This window comes from Molothrus aeneus, chromosome Z (genome assembly GCF_037042795.1).
Source record: "Molothrus aeneus isolate 106 chromosome Z, BPBGC_Maene_1.0, whole genome shotgun sequence".
Taxonomy (NCBI): domain Eukaryota; kingdom Metazoa; phylum Chordata; class Aves; order Passeriformes; family Icteridae; genus Molothrus; species Molothrus aeneus.
Window position 1 is genome coordinate 16978476 of NC_089680.1, and position 20251 is coordinate 16998726.

Consider the following 20251-nt stretch of genomic DNA (forward strand, 5'->3'; position numbering starts at 1 on the left):
GGAAAAAACTGAAATGCTTATGTTGTACAGTACAGACTGTGGAAAGCCTGTAACTCAGCGAGGAGAAAGATCATAAAATTGTAAACTGCAGAGAATATTCCTCCATGCTTTCTGCAAGGCACCAAAAGCTTCTCAGTAAACATTCAAGTTATATTGAATGATGATGTCCCTATGTTTAAATTCCATAAACTATCATATGGTTTATAAAAAGCCAGAAGTAGAAAAGCATAAAAAAGTTACTAGGTTTTTTTAATGTACATTTATATGACAGGTATGTTAAAAGGTAAATGTTTAGTCTAGAATATTTTTCATAGCACCTTATCAAGCAATTTATGTTATTATGCTTGATTCATTAGCTTATAAAATCATTTATTGTATTGCATACTTTTTCTCCTTTGGAAAAGGTTTATTTTCAGAGTCCACCATTGCTTTTATAAGTGTGTCTATTTTTTTTTTCTCCTGCTTGGCTTTAGCTACTTTTAAAGTTGATTCTCCAGATTTCCTTCCCTCCCTTTTCCTCAGTTTTTTTTTACAAGGTAGATGAAAGAAAAATAAAAGCTTCCTCTTATATTTAACTGTTCACTTTTTTCCATGTCAATCCCCCACAAATACCTTAAAAGCTGAGAGTCCCTCTGTAACCTGAGACACATCAGCTGATTATGGCATTCAGTTTCTTCTGTGCTTTAGACATCCTCGCTTACATTTGCAGTTCTACAAAAGAGAGTTCAAATACAGATAGTTGAAAGATACTTTTTCTGGAAGGACAGTCTGAAATACGGGTGAAAAAGGAAAATGCACCTTTGGGGAGTATCCATGATAAGGAGGAATAAATGGTTTTTCAGCTTACTGATGGATTGTAACCAATACAAAGATGGTGCTTCATGTGTTAACTGGTTCTTAGGGTGTAATTTAGACTGGCTGTGCATCATTCATTGCCATTGAGAATAATGAAACAAGAGCAGCTTGTCTTTGGGAATATAGGATGGCTTTGAGGAATATGTCCTATGATAACCAGGTTATTTTGAAATGTCTTTCTCCTCATTGTCTGGAGTATAAGAAAATACTAACAGATGTTTGAAATCATCTAGGTGGTGGTGCTGGCTCTGATGACTGTGGAGCTGTTTGGCATGATGGGTCTAATTGGAATAAAGCTGAGTGCAGTGCCTGTGGTTATCCTGATTGCTTCTGTTGGCATTGGTGTGGAATTCACTGTTCATGTTGCTTTGGTATGTAAAATCAAGAAGCATTTCAAAAACATCTTAAAATAAAATAGTGGCAATGTTCAGATCACAAATCCTTACAGTTTCTTGTCAGTGACATGATTCTCAGAAGGAAAATGGTCACAGTTTTGTGTACCTTTCTGTTTGTCTCAATGGAACAAGAGTTGATCTTCATGAGGTGGTTCCTAGCCATTGAGTCAGTCTCCCAGGAGACAAGAGAGAATACATTAGCTATGATACCTGTTTGCCTGATTAATGCAATTATATAGAGAAAACAGAGATCTTAAATCACTTTGCTTCATTCCAGACTCTCATGATCCTTGTCTGATGCCCCAGTGTTGCTGCATCAGCATTACACAGCTTTCTGTTGCCTCTTGCTTGTTCTCTATCTCGCAAAAGAGAATTCTTCAGAAGAGTTTTTCAAAATCAGATATTGTATCATTTGGTATTTCTGGACTTTTTTAATGTGAACATGTTTGAATTAGTGTTCCATTTGTAAAATCTGCACCTTCGTTTCAGAAGCCATTGGCTAATAATAGCAGGCACAAACATGCAGTCTGTAAGAAAATATTTTTCTACTGTTTATCTAGTGGTTTAGATAATGTACAGAGTTAGGGCACATGAAATCACCCTAAATGAAAAGAATCATTTTGAGAAAAACCAAAGTGGAAGTAGGGTAAGATTAAAGAGGAGCAATTGAATTCCTCAAGTGATGACATCTTTTTTTCCCCTGCTGCTACAGATAGACTTTTGGAGGCAAATGAATTTGCTAGGACTTTGAATCGTTTGGGAAGTGTTAGTGTAGATGAGGAAGAAAGAAATGACAGCTTCTTAGTATTGAAGACTTAAAACAGGAAAAATGGAATAAAAAAAAAGGACAAAACAGTTGTTTCTAGTTGGGAAGAAACTAATTTAATTTACAGGACTTTACAGGTCACTTGTGCCTGAACGTAAAATGCCAAGCAAACTGAAAATAGTGGTTTTCTCACATTGACACTGGAGATAAAAACTTTGGAACACAAAAATAGTCAAATCAGTGTTGTATAAACAAAAAAGGTAGTGCTTTTAACGCCAAATTTTATTGAGTTTAAGAGTGATTCACAATGCAGTTGTAGGTCAGTTTTCTGCTATTGCTTGTGAATGTGACATTGTTTTTTTCTAGTTCCAGAGAAGAGGGACTTAAATTCCAGGACTGTGAGGAAGATAGCTGCTTCAGCACATATCTTAATAGCCAGTAGGGAATTAGCTAAAGAGAGCCCTTACAAATCACAGTAAGAAGATCAGTCAGGTTCTTGTTTTCTTAAACCATTAAGTCATACAAAGTAGACAAATTTATAACACTAGTATTTGCATGTTCTTAATAAAGCTTATTCATACAGAGTTGTAGGGATGAAGACAGTTCACTTGTGATATTGTTGCTCAGGCACTACCATGTTTAGCACTATTCCTAGGATAATTTTTTATGTATAGAACTGCTAGCTTTGAAGTACTAAATGTTTCAAAAACTTTTTTGAGTGAAATGAAAATGTTAAAAAAGTCACAGAGGCCATAGACCCACAAGAATGAGAGGAGCAGCCCTGCAATTTTTACACCTGAAGTGCTTTCACCAGGATATAGATTCTTTTCAGGTGGAAATAGGCAAATCCAGAGACAAAAGGCTACTGTTGCAAGTAGGCATTGCTTCCAGAATTATTATGGGCTGACTTTGTTATCAGTGCTTACTCTGGTTGTGTGACTTCAGCAGCTGCTGCGGTATATCTGCAGGATCAAGCCTTCTCTCAAGGGTTAGGCAGCTACAGAGATAACTTTGATAAACTGTGGTTTAGAGTAATTAACTGATGGAAACTGTTGGAATGTTGGTGATGGCTGTTTGGAAGGTTGTATACATCTGCCTAAGGAAATGGACTTTTTTGTTTTACAGGCATTTTTAACTGCCATAGGAGACAGGAACCATAGGGCTGTCCTTGCATTGGAACACATGTTTGCACCAGTGCTGGATGGGGCCGTGTCTACTCTGCTTGGGGTGTTAATGCTTGCAGGATCAGAGTTTGATTTTATTGTCAGGTAAAGCATTTTTGTGTTTTGACTTTCTTTCAAAAATAAAAATAAGTGTGCTTTTAATTTTTATTCACTTCAGTGAATCTGTCATTTTATTACTGTGCATGGTGTGTCAAGTATGCTTATGTCATGGTCCTGCCTTCCCTCTGTTTTATTAACTCCTTGTTACTTGCTAGACATGGTAGTGTTTCCATCACTGACATTAAAATCTGTTCCAGGAAAATCTGAGACTTAACATGAAGGAGCACAAAAATGTTGCTCTTTAGAAACTTTGCTGATTCTGGGTTTGAATTAGTTCAAAGCATCTTGTATTGTCCAGTGTTAGCTGCAGCTGACCTTTAGCCTTGAGGTCCTCCAGACTTCTTGTATGCACAGGAATTTGTATGCAAAAGACATGTGAACCTACAAACATTCAACTGTGCTGCAAGTGACTCTCTCAGGGCCTTCCCCTTCTATCCTTATGTAGGTTTTACATAATGAGGAAAAGAGGTGGGGGATGTGGGGTGGGGAGAAGGCGCTGTTTGGGAGCTGGGGAACCATAAATATGAACGTAGAACTTCATACTAAAATTTTGTACAGCAAAGCCTAAAGGCCCTTCTGTTCAGAACTACAAGCAGGCTGTTTCTTGTGAATAGAATTAAGAATGTGTGTTTGTCAAGTATAGAGGAAAGCAAGTCTTTTCTTGAGGGGAATTTGAGAAGTGCAATGAAACAGATCCTCCTCTACTCCAAACAACCTGTGGAGCTCTGCAAAATGGCTAATCTTAGAAGTAACACAGGCTCTTTGTGGTAAACTATAGCACACACACAAAAAAATAATCCAAGCCCTAAAATGGAACTGAGGTAGAACTGGGCCAAATAAAAATGCTCTGAAAGATGGCTTAACTACTTAGGTAGACATAAGCTGGATAGATGACTAGACTTAACTGACATCCATTTGACTACAAGAGCAACAAATGTCAGGGGCAGGAACTGGGAGAATGACTGCTAAATCTCATCAGGCTTTTTGTTTATGTATGAAAGAGATTTGCAGAAAGCAGGTGGGTTGCAGTTAGATCTCATTAAACCTGCATGAAGAATATTACTATACAGGTATTCCATGTCCTGAAATAAATTTTTTCCCCCAAAATCACTATTTTTTTACTTTATTGAATTGGTATTGAAGAAATAGAATTTTTCTTTTAGGACCTGGTTTTGTAACGGTCGGAACATTTTGACATACAAGTTACTGATAGATTTAATCTAAATTTACAGGGGTATATTTTTGGTGTGCAACTTTGCTACTTAACAGATGAGATTTTGGCACATATTTTTGTGTCATAGCAAATGGAAGATTGTAGCAGCCTTTCGCACCAAATTTGGATTGGATGTGCTCTCAGTTTATAAAATGAGCCTTTCAACTTTTCAACTTATGTTATTTTACTTTTTTTGGCCATCAGTTTCTGTTTTTATAGCACAGTCTCACTTCAGTTTGCTGTGTTTAAAAAATATAATAAAATAAACTATGGGGAGCCTGAGCATTGTTAGAGTGGGCGAAGAAGATCCTAAACTTCCGGAAAGTAACAGATTAGTCCAGCAATGTGGAAGATTAAGTAAATTAACAGACACTGTATACACCAACTGGTCAAAGCCATAATCCTCCTGTTTATTCTAACATTAGATGGATGAGATGCAAATGTTTTTAATGTCTGTTGTTGATCTGTGTCCCAGTTTAAAGTTCTGGTGGTTTATGTTAGTAGAGTAGATTGGCTTGCTGATTTTTGTTAATGCAGATCAGAAATTCCCAAATGTTTACAATAGCAGGATATTTATAGTTTTACAGGAGTCTGATATATTTGATCAGATGTGAAAACAGGGAGGCAGTAAAGTTTGTTGCCAGCTAGACAATGTAATCAGCAGACCCATTAGTAGCAAACTTGCCCTCTGTTCTTCTCCTTTGCCTTCTCCTTCAGGAATTTACCAAGACTGAGTCCTTGAAATCATTAGTTACAACGCAATCTTAAGTTTAGTCTGAGCCCCAGCTGTGCCGAATACCAACTAGCAAGACTTTCCTTTTACTGACAGGTTTACCTTGGTATTCATGAAGGATCCCAGACCTTAGCCCTCAGTGGTGGGAAAGGACAACTACTTGTGCACTTTTCTCTTCTTCCATAGTATTTCAGCCTTTATGTTTGAATTGGCTGACGCAAAACAAGAGTATTCAGAGATGCTAAATTGTTCAACAAAAGATTAGCCTGCAATGCAGCTCTGCCATTGTGGAGCGCTCTTACTCAGTACAATGCTGAAGCTTACTATAGAATGGGCATTTTCTTTGCAGAAGGCGGGTTCCTGTGTTGTAAAAGAGTTGCAATTCAAGCTATTTGGTAAAACTGGAACTCACAGAATTCTAGGCGTTAAGTTTGATTAATGAACAGCAAGGAAAACCCTTACCTGATATACTGTAGATTTAATTAGACATTCTGCTGTAAGTTGCAGAAGCATTTCACAGTGGATTAGCTGATGGGAGAAGAGGGCTTCTTTTCCTTCTACACTAAATTGTTTAAATTCTACACCCTTCACTTCATTTGTTTGCTTCTGCTGGGTTTTCACTAATGGGGGCCCCTTTTCATTGTATTTGTGCTTTCAATCCATTCAGCCCTTCCCTGCACAATCCATAATTTTGTGTTTGTGTAATACATTCATAAATAACATTACATGTTTTCAAATTCTGGGAAATTAACAAATTTAATTTTTTTCTTTCCTTTTCAACTAACACTTTGTGGAATGTAGCTTCTCTAATTCAAAAGGTAAAAACACCTATATTTTATATGGAAAGTGATATAATTGTTTCCTTTGATGTTAGTAATATATTAGAGCTAATTTAGGATCTGTATTATTTTAACATATGTAGGAGTAATTTGTAATTCCTTGTTTCTAACAGTGGCTATTCTCTCCCCCAAACCATTTAAACTGTACTTCAGGTATTTCTTTGCTGTTTTGGCAATCCTAACCATTCTGGGAGTTCTCAATGGATTGGTGCTGCTTCCTGTTCTTCTCTCATTCTTTGGACCATACCCTGAGGTCAGTAAAATTACTAGTGAACAGAAAAATAATACTATGTCTGTCTTGCTGTCCCCCTCAATCACTGCCTGGTTTTAGGAAATATTTTTAAAATTTTCTTTGATTAAGTTTCTTGCTCTCAGGCTTCTTTATAAATTTTTATTAAAAGTGCTGTTTGTTACATAGTTGATACTACTCCTTTTTAAAGTTTGTTTTTTTTTTAATAAGTCTTGTTTTAGAGGTCACAATAAGCAAACTTGATAGGGTTATTTGTACTACTCGCATAATGTGATATGCAAACAAGTTTGTAAAATAAGGATTTCCCTCAATATTTTGCAAAAGATAGTTTGTTTTGTACACATAGCTTCTGCTTTCCTACCTCAGTGGCACTGTTGCATTCCTCAAAGTGTTTAGCTGAGCAGACCACCAGGAAGGCCGGTGTGGACCAACACACACAGTGGTGGTCGAGAGACCACACCTTGATAACCAGGATTGGTCTGCCAGAAGGTCCCCACTGCCCAGCCACCTCTCCCTCTGGCGTTCTCCTGCCTCAAGTAGCATTTTTGTTGTGGGGAAGGCTTCACTCAGGCTTTTGTTGTGGGGAAGGCTTCACTTAGGTGTGGATGACTTTACAGTACAAACTCCAAGTCCAGACTCCAGGATTCACAGACACCATCTTTATATTTGGTTGTTGGTCATTTATTACCTACCCTGTAGTTAATACAATTACTGTGTTACGTGGGGTCGTCTTTATCATGTGTCAATAGAATCAGTGTGCTATGTTTCATATATCTATGTGTGTGCACAAGAATAAAACACAAGGTATGTATTCAACACTGGTATATTTCACAAGTTTGGGTTCTTTTAATATTAGTAAAACAGTTTTGACAACAATGTGTACTCTCCGCATTCCTAACAGTATGCATGACCTGTCTATTACTCAAATAATGTGAATGTGTCTGTAATTACCATATATGTTGCTGTGATGTGTGTATCCATCTCTCTTTGCAAACAGACATGGAGTAACACTGTCCCGACTCACTGAGGTGATTTTATGAAATCACTGCTAATGCTTGCTGAAAGGGGAGGGGAGCCCACATATTATTTTTGTTTATATATTTGCAAGTGCATGCACATATACACATGTATGGTCTTCCTGATACAACGATATTCAGAAGAATATCTATGTAGTCTTGTTTACATATGTATCTGTGGATGGAGGCCACGTCTTTTATACTTCCATTAATTTTTTCAGTTCAGTATCTGTGTTCATCAGAAAACTGTTGCTAAGCTTGTTGTGGCACGGCAGGGTGTATTTGGCAGAACGTTGTTTGTGTCAAGCTCTAGTGATTAAAAGGGTAAAGCTAGCTGAATGTAACTGAAAGTGTTGCTGTCACCAGGTTTCTCCAGCCAATGGACAGGACAGATTGCCCACACCATCTCCTGAGCCACCCCCCGGTACTGTGAGGTTTGCACTGCCACCTGGCCACACAAATAATGCTTCAGATTCCTCTGATTCTGAGTACAGCTCTCAAACCACAGTGTCTGGAATCAGTGAAGAGCTGCATCAGTATGAGGCCACCCGAGGTCCTGGGGCACCAGCCCATCAAGTAATAGTGGAAGCGACTGAGAATCCTCTCTTTGCAAGATCCACTGTAAGTATCTTTCATATGTATTAGCAGGAGGGCAAGAAGAAGTTTTTTGGTGTGTTTTGTTTTTTGGGTTTTTTTAAAAAGATCTATTTATTTTCACGGAAAACTCTTTATGACAGATTGTGCTTTGTGACTTTGTGCCAAAACCTGTTCGCAGGGAGTGAAGGTTTTCCTCATTCTCTCCTTTAGAACTGAGCTGGGGGTAAAGTGGAGGTACAAAAGCAGGTGTTTGGCATGAGTAATTGCTATTACATCCTATTGGCACCAGCCACAAGAGAGAGCTCTCAGTCTGTTTGATGACTGTTTTCAGAGAGAGAAGGAGACATTACAAGATCCCAACCTCTTTCACACAGCTCCATGTGGATTGCTATAATATACCTCTCTGAGACAGCACATTTTGGAGAGAAAGATTAGAGCCAGAAGAAAGCAGTTTGAGTGCTGTACCAAATCTTGGGCCTTGTTGCATCTTGCTACTGAGTTGGCATAATTGCGATTTCAAAGGAAAGTGAAAAAGCTCTGTCTCCTACCCCTGCTGATGTTGCATGCTGAGCTGCAATGCGGATCTGGTTTTGTTCAGCAGAGGCCTAGAAATAGGTACAAGCACAGCCACATTTGAAGTTGGTCACGGTTTATTGACTGATGTAGCTGCTGTGCTTCACGCTCTTTATGGAAATCAGAAAACAGATTCCTACAGTCTATACAAACTACCCTACTAACATCCTGTGTATGTTCCCTGCATGGAATAGCCTTTTCCAAATGCCTGCAATTCTGCTTGTTGAGTTAAGACCAAGTGCTTGTCACCCATCCCTTTGAAAAGATGGACCAGCATGTAGGAAGCTTACAATAATGTTTTCAGCTGTCATCCTGTGTTTTCTGAAGATGTGCTCTCCAGGTTTTAAAAACTTCGGACAAAAACCATGGAAAAATCAATTATCAGCTTCCACAACATTCCCTTTGTAGAGTCAGAGCATTATTATAATTATTCCCAGCATAAAACACAAGCAAGCGTGGTATTTGCTTGCTTTGCTGTGTCAGAGGCGTAACCATGTGTGTCTTTCTCAGGTGGTTCAGCCGGAAGCCAGGCATCCGCCGAGCCCTCAGCTGCGGCCGAATCCGGATCCCAGCACGCAGCAGTCGTGGCATCAGGGCAGGCAGCCCAAAAGGGAAGCGAGGGAAGGGCCGCGACCACCTCCTTACCGCCCTCGCAGGGACGCTTTTGAAATTTCTACTGAAGGGCCCTCGGGACCCAGCAGCAGCAGCAGCAGGGATCGTTTGGGCCACAAGGCTCGCTCGCACAGCGTTCGGAGCCCGGCGTTTGGGGCCGCGGGCGCTGCGGGAGCAGCCTACTGCCAGCCCATCACTACTGTGACTGCCTCAGCCTCAGTCACTGTTGCTGTCCACCCTGCCCTGCACAGCCACAGCCCTCGGGGAGCGAGCTTTCCATCCTGCGAGGGACACCACGAGGCTGGCCATGCGCCATTTGAGGACCCCCACGTGCCTTTTAATGTGCGGTGTGAAAGAAGAAATTCTAAAGTGGAAGTTATAGAGCTGCAAGATGTTGAATGTGAGGAGAGGATACCTGGCAACAGCTCACAATAAGGTAGGTCCATCCTGTGTAACTGCAAGCATTGGCCTGTGTCAGGTGTGATCAAAAGAAAGAGGAAAATTAAATTTCTCAGAGGTAACTTTTCATAGACAGCGCTACTTACAGGTCACACTGATCACCTTAAATCTACTAACTGTGAATATAGTACATTTTGCACTGGACATGAGGTTGACTAAGATAGAGCACTCCAACACTGGGAAGTCATACTTCCATTTACTACTTCGAAGAGCCTTGCAAAATGGATAAGTACATCATACAATCCCAGTTTACCTGATGAGGAAAATAAAGCAGAGATGTTGTATAACATCTTCAGAGCTGTGCAACTGCATATACCATTGTGTAAGTCCTGTCTTCTGATCCCTGAATCAGGCATGCTCTAAAACATTATATAAAATGACATTGCCTAGGAGAGTGTAAAAATTGCCAGCTACTTCAGGAGCTGTCATCTCTTGAATAAAATAATTTGTGAAATAATTGAAAGTCCATAATAAGGACTGAATCCCTCTGGAAGATGAGCCAGGTGATAGGTGGGAAGTTCTACATGCCTAGTGCACTTCTGCTCAGCCAGGTGTCCCCTGCTCTTTGGAGGGGCCTTCAGAGACCTCCCCAGTGACCTTGTACACTGGAGATGTCTGAACTGACCTCTGCCATACCAGGGGCATCTGCAGTGACAATTGCAGGTTTGCACAGGATAGAGCTGCCCACTGAGTTTTTACACTGAAAACTTCTTGGGGCTCTTACATGAAAAACTATTTCTCACTATTTTTACTATGTTCTTCTCTTGCAGGGAAAAAGAAGGTGTTAGAATAGTTACTTATCTGTGGATTACTGTTTTTTCTCTTTGCTTGTCTGAGCTTTTCAGTGACAGACAACAGTCTGAGCAGAGCAAGTAATTTTATTTTGATTCTAGAATATTTTGCATGTACGCATGCATGCGTATGCACACGCACAGTGTTTTTACAGAAATTTTTATGATAATTCAAAATGAAACCACTTTCTGAATCATAAAATGTCTCTAGAAATATGACAAATAATAGTATCCAAAGAATAAGGAAATACTTGGGCTTAGTTTTTTTCAAGCTGAAGTATACGTTAATGTGAGACTCTTAAATAAACTCAGTATTCAATGTAGCATACTTCTTCTTCAACTGTTAATTATTTTTGACTGAATTTGTCACAGCTATCTAAAACTGGGAACTTAGAAATTGAAGCATCAACATTTTTTTAATTGGCATCAGTATTTCTTCACCAGGAAATTAATACCTGCGATGAAAGTAGAGCCAGCATTTCCTGGCTACTAAATCTAACCTACTACTAAATCTAACCACAAGAATCATTAAATGAGTTGGTTTCATTTGATTTGTTTTTCTTGAAATTTAGTGAATGTTTGCTTTTTTCTCTCTCCTTATTTGTACAGGGTAATAACTGAAGCAACGAAGAGGCCAAAGATGGAAAACTGTATTCCAGAACTGCTTGAAGAGAACTGCTTGAAGTTGTAGAAAAGGACATGCTGCATCAGGACAACAGTTCACTGTTACTGTAACCTATTGTATTATTTTGTTAAATATTTCTTTTAAGTATTTAAAAGATGTACACATATGTAATATACAAAAGAACGATGTAAAGTAGTATAGTCTGGAGTAATTTGCCTTTGGGCAATAGAATGGGGACAAAATTGTGTGCTCTTTGTACTTTCTGTACATTGATATCTGTGCCACAACTAAGCTTAATCTAGTTCTAAATTTCAGCATAAGTTGCTGCTGCTTAAATATTTTATAATTTACTTGTATAATTCTATGCAAATATTGCTTATGTAATAGGATTTCTTAAAAGGTACATGTCTGTTTAAAATATTTTAAATTTGTGTATCACAACCCTGTGGTAGTATGAAATGTTACTGTTAACTTTCAAACACGCTATGCGTGGGAATTTTTAAAATAAGCAAATATGAAGAAAAGCGAGTTAATCTGGGAGGCTTAAATAGACTTAGCTATGTGCAGGTTTTGTTTTGCTGTATGTGTCCAAGTGTACATCTGGAAACATGCATGCTTTTGTGTGTATGTTCCTGGTGTACTCTAGTTTTTCTTTTACTGTATCTTAACACTTGGTGGGCTTACAAACCCACTGATGCTGATGTGAGTCTGGCTTTCCCTGTTAGTAGGCACTAGTGAAAACTCTGTTGTTTACCAATATATACAACTACAGACTGCCATCATCAAAGGCCCAACTAAAATACTAGAGAAGACAGGGAGTTGAGGTTTAGAATTATGTTTCAGTTCCCAAACCCTTAATGACTTGTTTCACATTACTTTAGTCAAGTCACTTAACTGCCCCATGCCTCAGTTTTTCATTCTGTAAAATGGTTATAATTACACTTACCTACCTCCCAGGAATGTTGTGAGGCTTAATTACAGTTCATGTAGTGCTTCGACGTTTTTTTTTTTCCCTCGCAAAATATGCCAGGTAAGTGCAAGCACTATAACCATTATTTTTTCACTTCCAAAGGTGCTGGATATTGAGAGGTGCTGATGGTTATAGAAATACAATGAGCATCTGCCTTATTTTGATACTGTTAATTTTGAATGGGTTCAGAAGCTGGATAATGGATTGTTTGATGGTGAGCCACAGCTTAGCTGAGTCATTACAGCATTGAAAGCAGTATCTTTGGTCACCTTATTTTCATGGCAGGAAGGAGTTAATAGTAAGTAATAAAAATCAAATGGAAGGATTAAAAAAAAAGTATATTCACTTTTAAATATAAATGGCTTTTTGGTGGGCCAGGATGGTAATGACACTTAAGGCCTGGGTAGTTATTTTCTTTATTGTTTGTGTTTTCCCATGCTGCATTGGCACTTTTAATTATAACAGCTAAACTGGGATCTCTTTGCGAAACTAATTTAGCTTTTTGTACTATTATTTTTGAACTAAAAGGGGATTGCTGCTGGTGAAGGGTCTGGAAAAACACTGCAATCTGTTTCCAGCTGGAAACAAACCATAGGAACAAAGAACCTTAATTTAAAATAATGCAACACAAGTTTTCATTATCTCTGTCTTCTTTTTTTATCTTTTTCTGCCCTTCACCAAGCTGTTTTTTAGAGCAGGTAGATGTTCAGTTTTGTATTCAGAGCCAAACACAGACAATATTCAGTTTCTAAACACAGCAGTGGTGGGGCTTTTCTTTATATATACCTGAATAGCAGTGGCCAATTCTTTGATGTGAAAGTGTTTTCCTCCAGTGGCTTCAGGGAGTCTATCTTTGCCTATAGACCTTGCCAGCAAAACGAATGGGGATAATTAGAATGCACAAAATTCCATGCCTTTTTTGCTCACTTGAAAACACTTTGATATGAGGCACTTGTTTACAGATCTCCAATGTGAACGCTCGAAGAGCAGGTGGCGAGAGCCTGGTGTCATTCCCGTGATACATAAGCTACTGTCTCAGTGCACACCAAGGGTTAATGTCGCAACTGCCTACTGGTCCAGTTCACTGTCTAACGTGAAAACTCTTGATGACAAAAAGATGAGGGGCCCCAATTTAGCACTAGCAGCATAGTGACCTCAGATCATACAAACTCTGCAACAAAACTCTATGATACTAATTGGAAGCCACCTTCAACCACCAAGCTTGTGCGCTCACGTGTCAGAGATTGGCAGGGCTCCCACTGGCACCCCTCCGTGCCGCAGGCTGCCTTGCTTCCTGCTCTTCCTCAGGAGGCAAGGGGCCCAGGGCAAGTTGCAGTGTCTCCCACCTGCCCCTGCCCCAAGCCTTCCTGCATGCTTGTGTGTGGGTGAGCTGTCTGCTGCTTTGTGCACAATTAGACCTTCTTCTTCGATAGTCACATTGGCAAAGGGAGAACTCAGTGGCTGGCAACCTTTGTTTTGTTTTGGTTTTGTTTCTTAACTTTTTTAATCATGGGTGATATTTATATTTTTGTATCATAAGAATGTTTTTCTTACAGTATTTTTCATGCCAGTTTATAACAAACAAAATGCAGGGATTTTATTTCTATTGGAAACACTATTACAGTTATGTTTTTACTGTTTAATGGATTTTTATTTGTATAGAGTGCTTACTAATGTTAAATAGGAAAGAGTATATAACATTTACATTATGGACTTGTTGTAGCTTTTAGTGTAAGGAGTTAAAAGGAAAAAAAAATATTCAAACTGGGTCTCATTGCCTGCCTGTTTGGTAGGAGTGGGTTTGTGTCATTTCAGTTACAAAGATAAAATTATGCCATATAATTTATTTATATGAAAATTTATTTTTGTAGTGTACATAGTAGTCATCAAGTCTTTTGACAGAAATATATTTTTAAAGAGTTTATATGTAATGATGATACCGTTATGTTTTGGAACACTGCTGAGATACAATTACAGTGCACACTTTTCCTTGAAAACCCCTGGAGAAAAGAAAGTGTTTAACAGTGTTAAGAGAGAAAGAGAGTGTGACTATTCATACAATTCTGAACTGTGTTTTAGTTACCATTTGTGATCTAGCGTGGTTCTCATTTTAAGCTTTGAATGGAAATTGTACAAACTCTCTAAATATTAATGTTCAAACACTGATAGAAATTCTAACATGAATAAAAAAATATTATAACTTACTGGCTATGGATTTGCTTGTTTGTGGAATGCTTCTGTATTTACTACTGGTTATCTCTGCAGATGCAACCATGCAATCATTCTGATTTGGAGCATGAATCTGAGATCTTTCAGTATTTAGGATATATGGGATATTCAGATTTGCCCATTTGCAGCAGGAGCCATTTGTTGCCCTGTCTAAAGGGTAGCATGCTGGTCGTTGTCTGTTGATTCTGTTACCTTTGTATGTTGGGGGATAGGTTTAGGATTGGGTTATGCATATCATTCTTACTCTGAATGAAACAATTTGTTGACTAAAGCACTTTATATAATATAAAGGTTATTTCTTCTTAGACATGGGAGGAAATTCTTTGTCTTTTTCCCATCTCTGTGGGAATTTGCGCCCTAAATTAGATAACAGAATCAGTCTGGTATTTCCACTTTGTGGAAGAAAAAATAAATGTATTCTGAGTTCTGAAAACTACAGCCATCCATAAGAAGGGAGACTCTTGACAAAATTCCCTCCGGGAAGCATGCTACTGCTTGCCAGCCAGGATGCAGGTCCCTGTGCCCCGCACAAGCCCCACTAGGCAGGGAGGAGAAGCTGCAGTGGGCAGCAGGGAACAGAGTAACAACATCTGTCTGAAGTCATTCGCATTGCAAACCGCAGGGTGGTTTCTCCTGTGCAGATACTCTGCCCAGCATCCTTCTAAGTTCCACAGAGCCAGCAGTCCTTCACTTTATCCTTTAACCCTTAGATGATTTTTTTACATGAGACTTCTAAACGTCTCATAAGGAAAAAGCCCAAACCTGTCTTGAGATAATTTGTAATTCAGGCTTTACTTTCCACGGCCAGAGTAAATACAAATACAATTTTCAATTTTATGTTTTCTGGAAGTTTAACCACAAAAGAGAAAAGCAGAGTTAAAGGACTTGAATTGCAAAACTTCAACACATACGTTTTTACTACTCAAAATACTCTCCCTCACACCCTCAGGATTAGCCAGCCTGAGTCAGGTTGCAGATTTGACTCTTGTGGATAAAGCCCATGAGAATAGTGCTCACTTCGGCCTTGCTTTAGCTCAACTCACTCACTTCATCTTTTATGTCCAGCGATCCATGGGAGCTGCTCCATTCACACAGCTGGAAACCATGTAAATAAATCAACACATTCTGTCCGTCAGAACATGGGATTTTTTCCTTTAAACATTCTGTTTTGCAACAACAATAGTTATTTACATAATACTACTTGTCATGTTTAGTTTTCTTATCATTTTGCTGTCAGTCTGATTAACCCCAGGTAAGAACTTGATCTGATTTTTGCCAGAGATTGGCCGTATTTATTCAGGCCTTAAGTAAACATGTGGCCAAATTTTTGTTGGCATAATGCATGTATTTAACAGCTTCAGGAATGCTACATGCTGCTAAACTGCAGCAGCACTGATATATGAACAGGTGTTTCATTTTTGTTAACTTTTACTTCCAAGGAGCGTTTGAGACACTGACTGTTTATATCTGAATATACCATTGCCAAATTGTAATTATTTTTAATGTCTGCTTCAAGCAATGAGAACAATTACTACTTTCCAACTCCATTTAATCATTCTTGTCTTTTTTGTTGCAAACATGATGAATCTTTTTGCTCGAACAGGGTGTGTGCCAGGCAACAGCACTACCTAGATTGAGTGGCTTGAAAAAACACACAGTTTAACTGGTTAATTTCAGCAAATTAAGCACAAAAATGAAGCAGTACTCTGCTTTGGAAAAAAGAAGAAAAGTTTAATGTATATGCTGGCATATTTGATACTGCAGAAATCATTTTGCTCCTATAGACACTATGAAAGAAATCTCTGGCTCAGATACTTGGTTGTCTGCAGTGTCATCTGGGCTACTTATCACCCTACCACAGGTCTCCTTATGAACATTTCCACTCTCATGTTAACAGCTGTAATTGGGTGGGTCACTAGTGTTTAAACTGCCACAGCAGCTGAAAAGCAGCACCTTGCCATTGGTGCAAGGTAAGGCTGCAATGGAGAACATAGTATTTAAGGTTAATGATGCACCGAACACAAAGCAGCTTGTGTTTTAGCCTGTTTTGCTAATCCAAGCATTCTCACAGGCTCTTCTCCAAGCTTAACTCAAGCTTCCAGTTAAAAGTTACTGGGTCTGTGAATCTCCTAGATGAATTAGAATGTCAAGCATGCACAGTGGATGCAAACTTTTGCACAATGGAGCATAAAAAATGTGGCTTTTCTCTCTGGTCTTTCCATCCCTTAAGTTCAAGTCTTTGCAGCGGGCCCAACTTCACAGGCTCCTAGCTGCCTAACATACCACAGCCTAATGAAACCTGCTGGGGAGCAAGGCCATAAACCAGAGAAGCTGGGAAAGAGGGAGATTGGAAGCTGGAGGTTGGAAACTGCTTCTTAGGCAAGGAAGGGCTCTGCCTCGGTAGAAGAGGGGCCAGACTTCACTTATGGGTATGTGAATGAGGTGGATTTCCCCATCTGTTGAGTGGGGAAAGACAACTGAAATATTTGAAAAGTTATTTATGGCAGAAACGAGAGACTCTGGATGCTCTGGAAGAGGGAGAGCTCCACCATTTGATTTAGGAGACCCAAAATGATATTACAAATTTATTTCAACACCTGGGTAAAACTGATTTTACTGCTCCAGGTTGAGTCCAGGTTAGCATTTGTGGATTTTTTCATCTCAAGTTTGTTTGGGGAAAAGATTTGTAGGAAGGCATGTCTGTCTAGGCTTTTGAAAGAGAGAAGGCAAAGGCATTTAACAAGAATTACTTGGCAACTGAGAAGAACTCAAAGGAATTACACTATCACGCTTCTTTTTTTTCAGATTTTGTAACTTTGATGAAGGGAAATCTTTGTTCTTTCTCCACCTGGTGACAGATGTCGTGTCTCATCTGGAAGACAAGGGGTTGCACCTCTATGGTCTGTCAGATCTTAGCAGGGTATGTAAGTGGGGAGCTTCCTTTAGGAGAGCCTGCCATTATAGAGTGCTGCTCCTGCACTAAGCTGGCAGTATAAATATGACAGTATAAATATGACTCTCTAAGTCGCAAACACAGGTGACCAATAGCCCTTGAGACATCTAAATTTAAACTAATAATCTTGAGGTTAAAATGCCAATTGACTGTTTCCTAGTTACCAAACTTACGAACCATCTACAATTAGAGTTCACCTGTGAGACAAACAGATCATTGCTTCTCATTAAACAAAGAACCAGATATTTTTTCAGCTATTAAAACTAATAAGGCAAAATATTTGAGCACCTTATTTCAGTATAATATTGAGGATAAATAGGAAACTCACAACTTTCATCCTGAAATAGTATTTGCAGGAAGAGAATTCAAACCCTCTTTCAGGATTACGCAAACATTTTAATTAGGCTATTCATTTTACTTGAGAATATTTACTTTGTTAGCCAATTAATATGCTGTTGTACCATGTTGCAACATTTTAGAAGGCTAACACATAAAACTTAAAATGATTGTAAAGGCTAAGGGCAAGTATTATAGCACAGGATCACAAACTTGGTGTAGCGCATCTGGTTGGTGGCCTGTCACTAGTGGGGTTCCCCAGGGATCAGTGTTGGGGCCCCAGGAATCAGTCCTGTTTAACATTTTTATTAATGAACTGGATGAGAGGATCAAGTGCCCCCAAGTCAGTTCCCAGATGACAACATGTCAGGTAGGAGTGTCAATATACTGGTGGGTCAGAAGGCTCTGCAAAAGGATCCAGACAGGCTAAAGCCAATTGCATGAGGTTCAACACAGCAAAGTGCTGGGTCCTGCGCTTCAGCCACAACTCCATGCAGTGCTACAGTCTTGGTGAAGACAGGCTGGAAATCTGCCCAGTGGAAAAGGACCTGGTGGTATTGAACATGATCCAGCAGTGTGCTCAGGTGGCCAAGAAGGTCAATGGCATCCTGGCCTGTACCAGCAGTAGTGTGGCCGGCAGGACCAGGGCAGTGATTGTCCCCAGTTCTGGGCCTGTTGCTCTAAGAAGGACATTGAAGGGCTGGAGAGTATCCAGAGCGGGGCAACACAACTGAGGTAGGGTCTGGAGCACAAGTCCTGTGAGGAGCAGCTGAGAGAGCTGGGTTTGCTTAGCCTGGAGTAAAAGAAGCTCAAGAAGAGACTGTACTGCTCTCCACACTCTCCTGAAAGGATGGTGCAGCTGGGTCTCTTCTCCCAGGCAGAAAGTGACAAGAGAAAACAGCCTCAAACTGTTGGAGGGGAGGTTCAGGCTGTCCATCAGGCAGAATTTCTTCACAGTTGTTAAACCTTGGAATGAACTGCCCAGGGAGGTGGTGGCGTCAGTCTCCGGTGTACAAGAAATAACTGGATGTGGCATTCAGTGCTATGATCTAGCTGTTAGTGCTGATCAGTCAAAGGTTGGACTCAGTGATCTCAGGGTCTCTTCCAACCTAAATGATTTGGTGATTCTGTGACTCTTCATTCAAGCTCCCCAGCACCTCCTACCACTGCCCTCCCATCACAAGCTCTGCAGGATGTCCACCAGCACTGTTTGCTGTGAGGGCACCTCACAAAACAACTCATTTCCTCTGTGCTCCCCAGGGCTCCTCCCTTCTGCAGCCAAGCTGGCCATGCAAAATGAGCAGAGGGACAGAGGGCAGCTGCTGGGTTTCATATCAGGAGTTGCTGCAAAGCCACAGAGGAAGGCCCAGCTCCCGGGCCAAGAGATGGTTCCAGATGGCCTCAGGCACGCAGCTGGAACAGGTGGGAGCAGCAGAACATGGTGAGGCTCTGTGGGCAAGCAGAAAGCTGCGAGGGCAGGCCAGGCACCACCACCCTGGAGCTGCACAGAGGGACAGAGGTGTGTCCTGGGGGGAGCTTGGCTGCAAGGCATGGGATATTTCTGGAACTCTCACAATATAGAAAGTTCAGGCCTGACATTCAGAAGAATTTCTTTCCTTGAGAGGATAGCCAAACAATGGCACAGGATTCCTAGAGAGGTTCTCAATGGCCTGTGCCTGTCCGTGAAAAGAGGCCCTTAATGATAGGATTTAACTTTTATCGTCAGCCCTGTTCAGGCAGTGGGATCATTGTAGGTCCCTGCCAACTGAAACAGTCTATTCTATACTGTTCTATGCTGTGCCATGCTATTGCATTCTTAACATTTGAACATTTCATTACTTAAATAAGTATGCATGGAGCATGGAAATTCCTGAAAAATCTGGTGTGAATAAGCCATGAGTCAGCAAAGGCATTTAAGATCTTTAAGGAAATACAGGTTTTAAATTGTCATCAGTGGAATTACTCAAAGGTAAATCTGCAAATGTAACTTTGTCTTTATCTTTAATGGTTTGGTGTACAGTGAAAAGCATGATCCTGGTTATGCTGTTCATACCCTTCCTTTAATTCACAGTATATAACTTGGACACTATGGGTCATCCCTATGGAGGTGTCCTCTGCTGTTGTTGAGGTGCAGAGATTTCTGACTGCTGAGGCTTCAGCTCATTCTTGAGCTAGTTGCCTGTAGCTCAGAATCAAGGAAAAAAGAAGTACAGGGTTTTTTTTCCTTTAGACTGTAATTGTAACTTAGTCAATGGTGCTCTGGTACTTCATGAAGGGATCCACATACTTCAGGAGCCTTCTTGAGCTGCATCTGAAGCAGAAAGTTGCACACGGAGAAACAACAAGGAGCTGATTTTGTTTGTGGAAGGGACCTGTCACACTCACCTGAGATGTGCAGAAGAGCTATGCTAGGATAGCCTTGTGAACCATTAACTTAGGCCTCCAGGTCACTGCCATTATAACTGGTCTTTTTCTTATTATTGCAATACTTTATAATTGTGTTCTGGTTTTGCCATTCTGTACTAATTTATCACCTTTTAATTTTTTTTCCATTTAAATCTTAGAAAACCTTCTAAGTCAAGGAAATTACGGCACCATTACCTCCAGGGAACTGCATCTATGTAGGGCAATATTTGAGGCGTGGTTCCTTTCACTTTAAATATCATTTTACTCACAACTGCAACACCTCTTCCTTTCTTTGGCCTTCCTCTTCTTTGCTTTCCCCCTTGTACATCCTTACAGGTATGTCAGTCAGC

At 39.9% G+C, this 20251-nt stretch overlaps 1 protein-coding gene across 3 annotated transcripts in view; it reads left to right on the forward strand.

Moving 5' to 3' along the window:
- PTCH1 (patched 1) overlaps positions 1 to 14181 on the forward strand; it is a 73347-nt gene extending 59166 nt beyond the window's left edge. For 2 of the 3 annotated variants that reach the window (XM_066569148.1, XM_066569149.1), the window contains exons 19-24: positions 1089 to 1226; positions 3142 to 3284; positions 6238 to 6337; positions 7717 to 7971; positions 9031 to 9568; positions 10992 to 14181. In XM_066569148.1, coding sequence (XP_066425245.1) covers positions 1089 to 1226; positions 3142 to 3284; positions 6238 to 6337; positions 7717 to 7971; positions 9031 to 9567 — 1173 coding nt within the window. In that variant the 3' untranslated portion in view covers position 9568; positions 10992 to 14181. Of the gene's footprint in view, positions 1 to 1088; positions 1227 to 3141; positions 3285 to 6046; positions 6064 to 6237; positions 6338 to 7716; positions 7972 to 9030; positions 9569 to 10991 lie in introns of those variants that run through there. The other variant, XR_010785292.1, reaches the window with a different exon arrangement.
- Positions 14182 to 20251: the final 6070 nt, after the last annotated feature.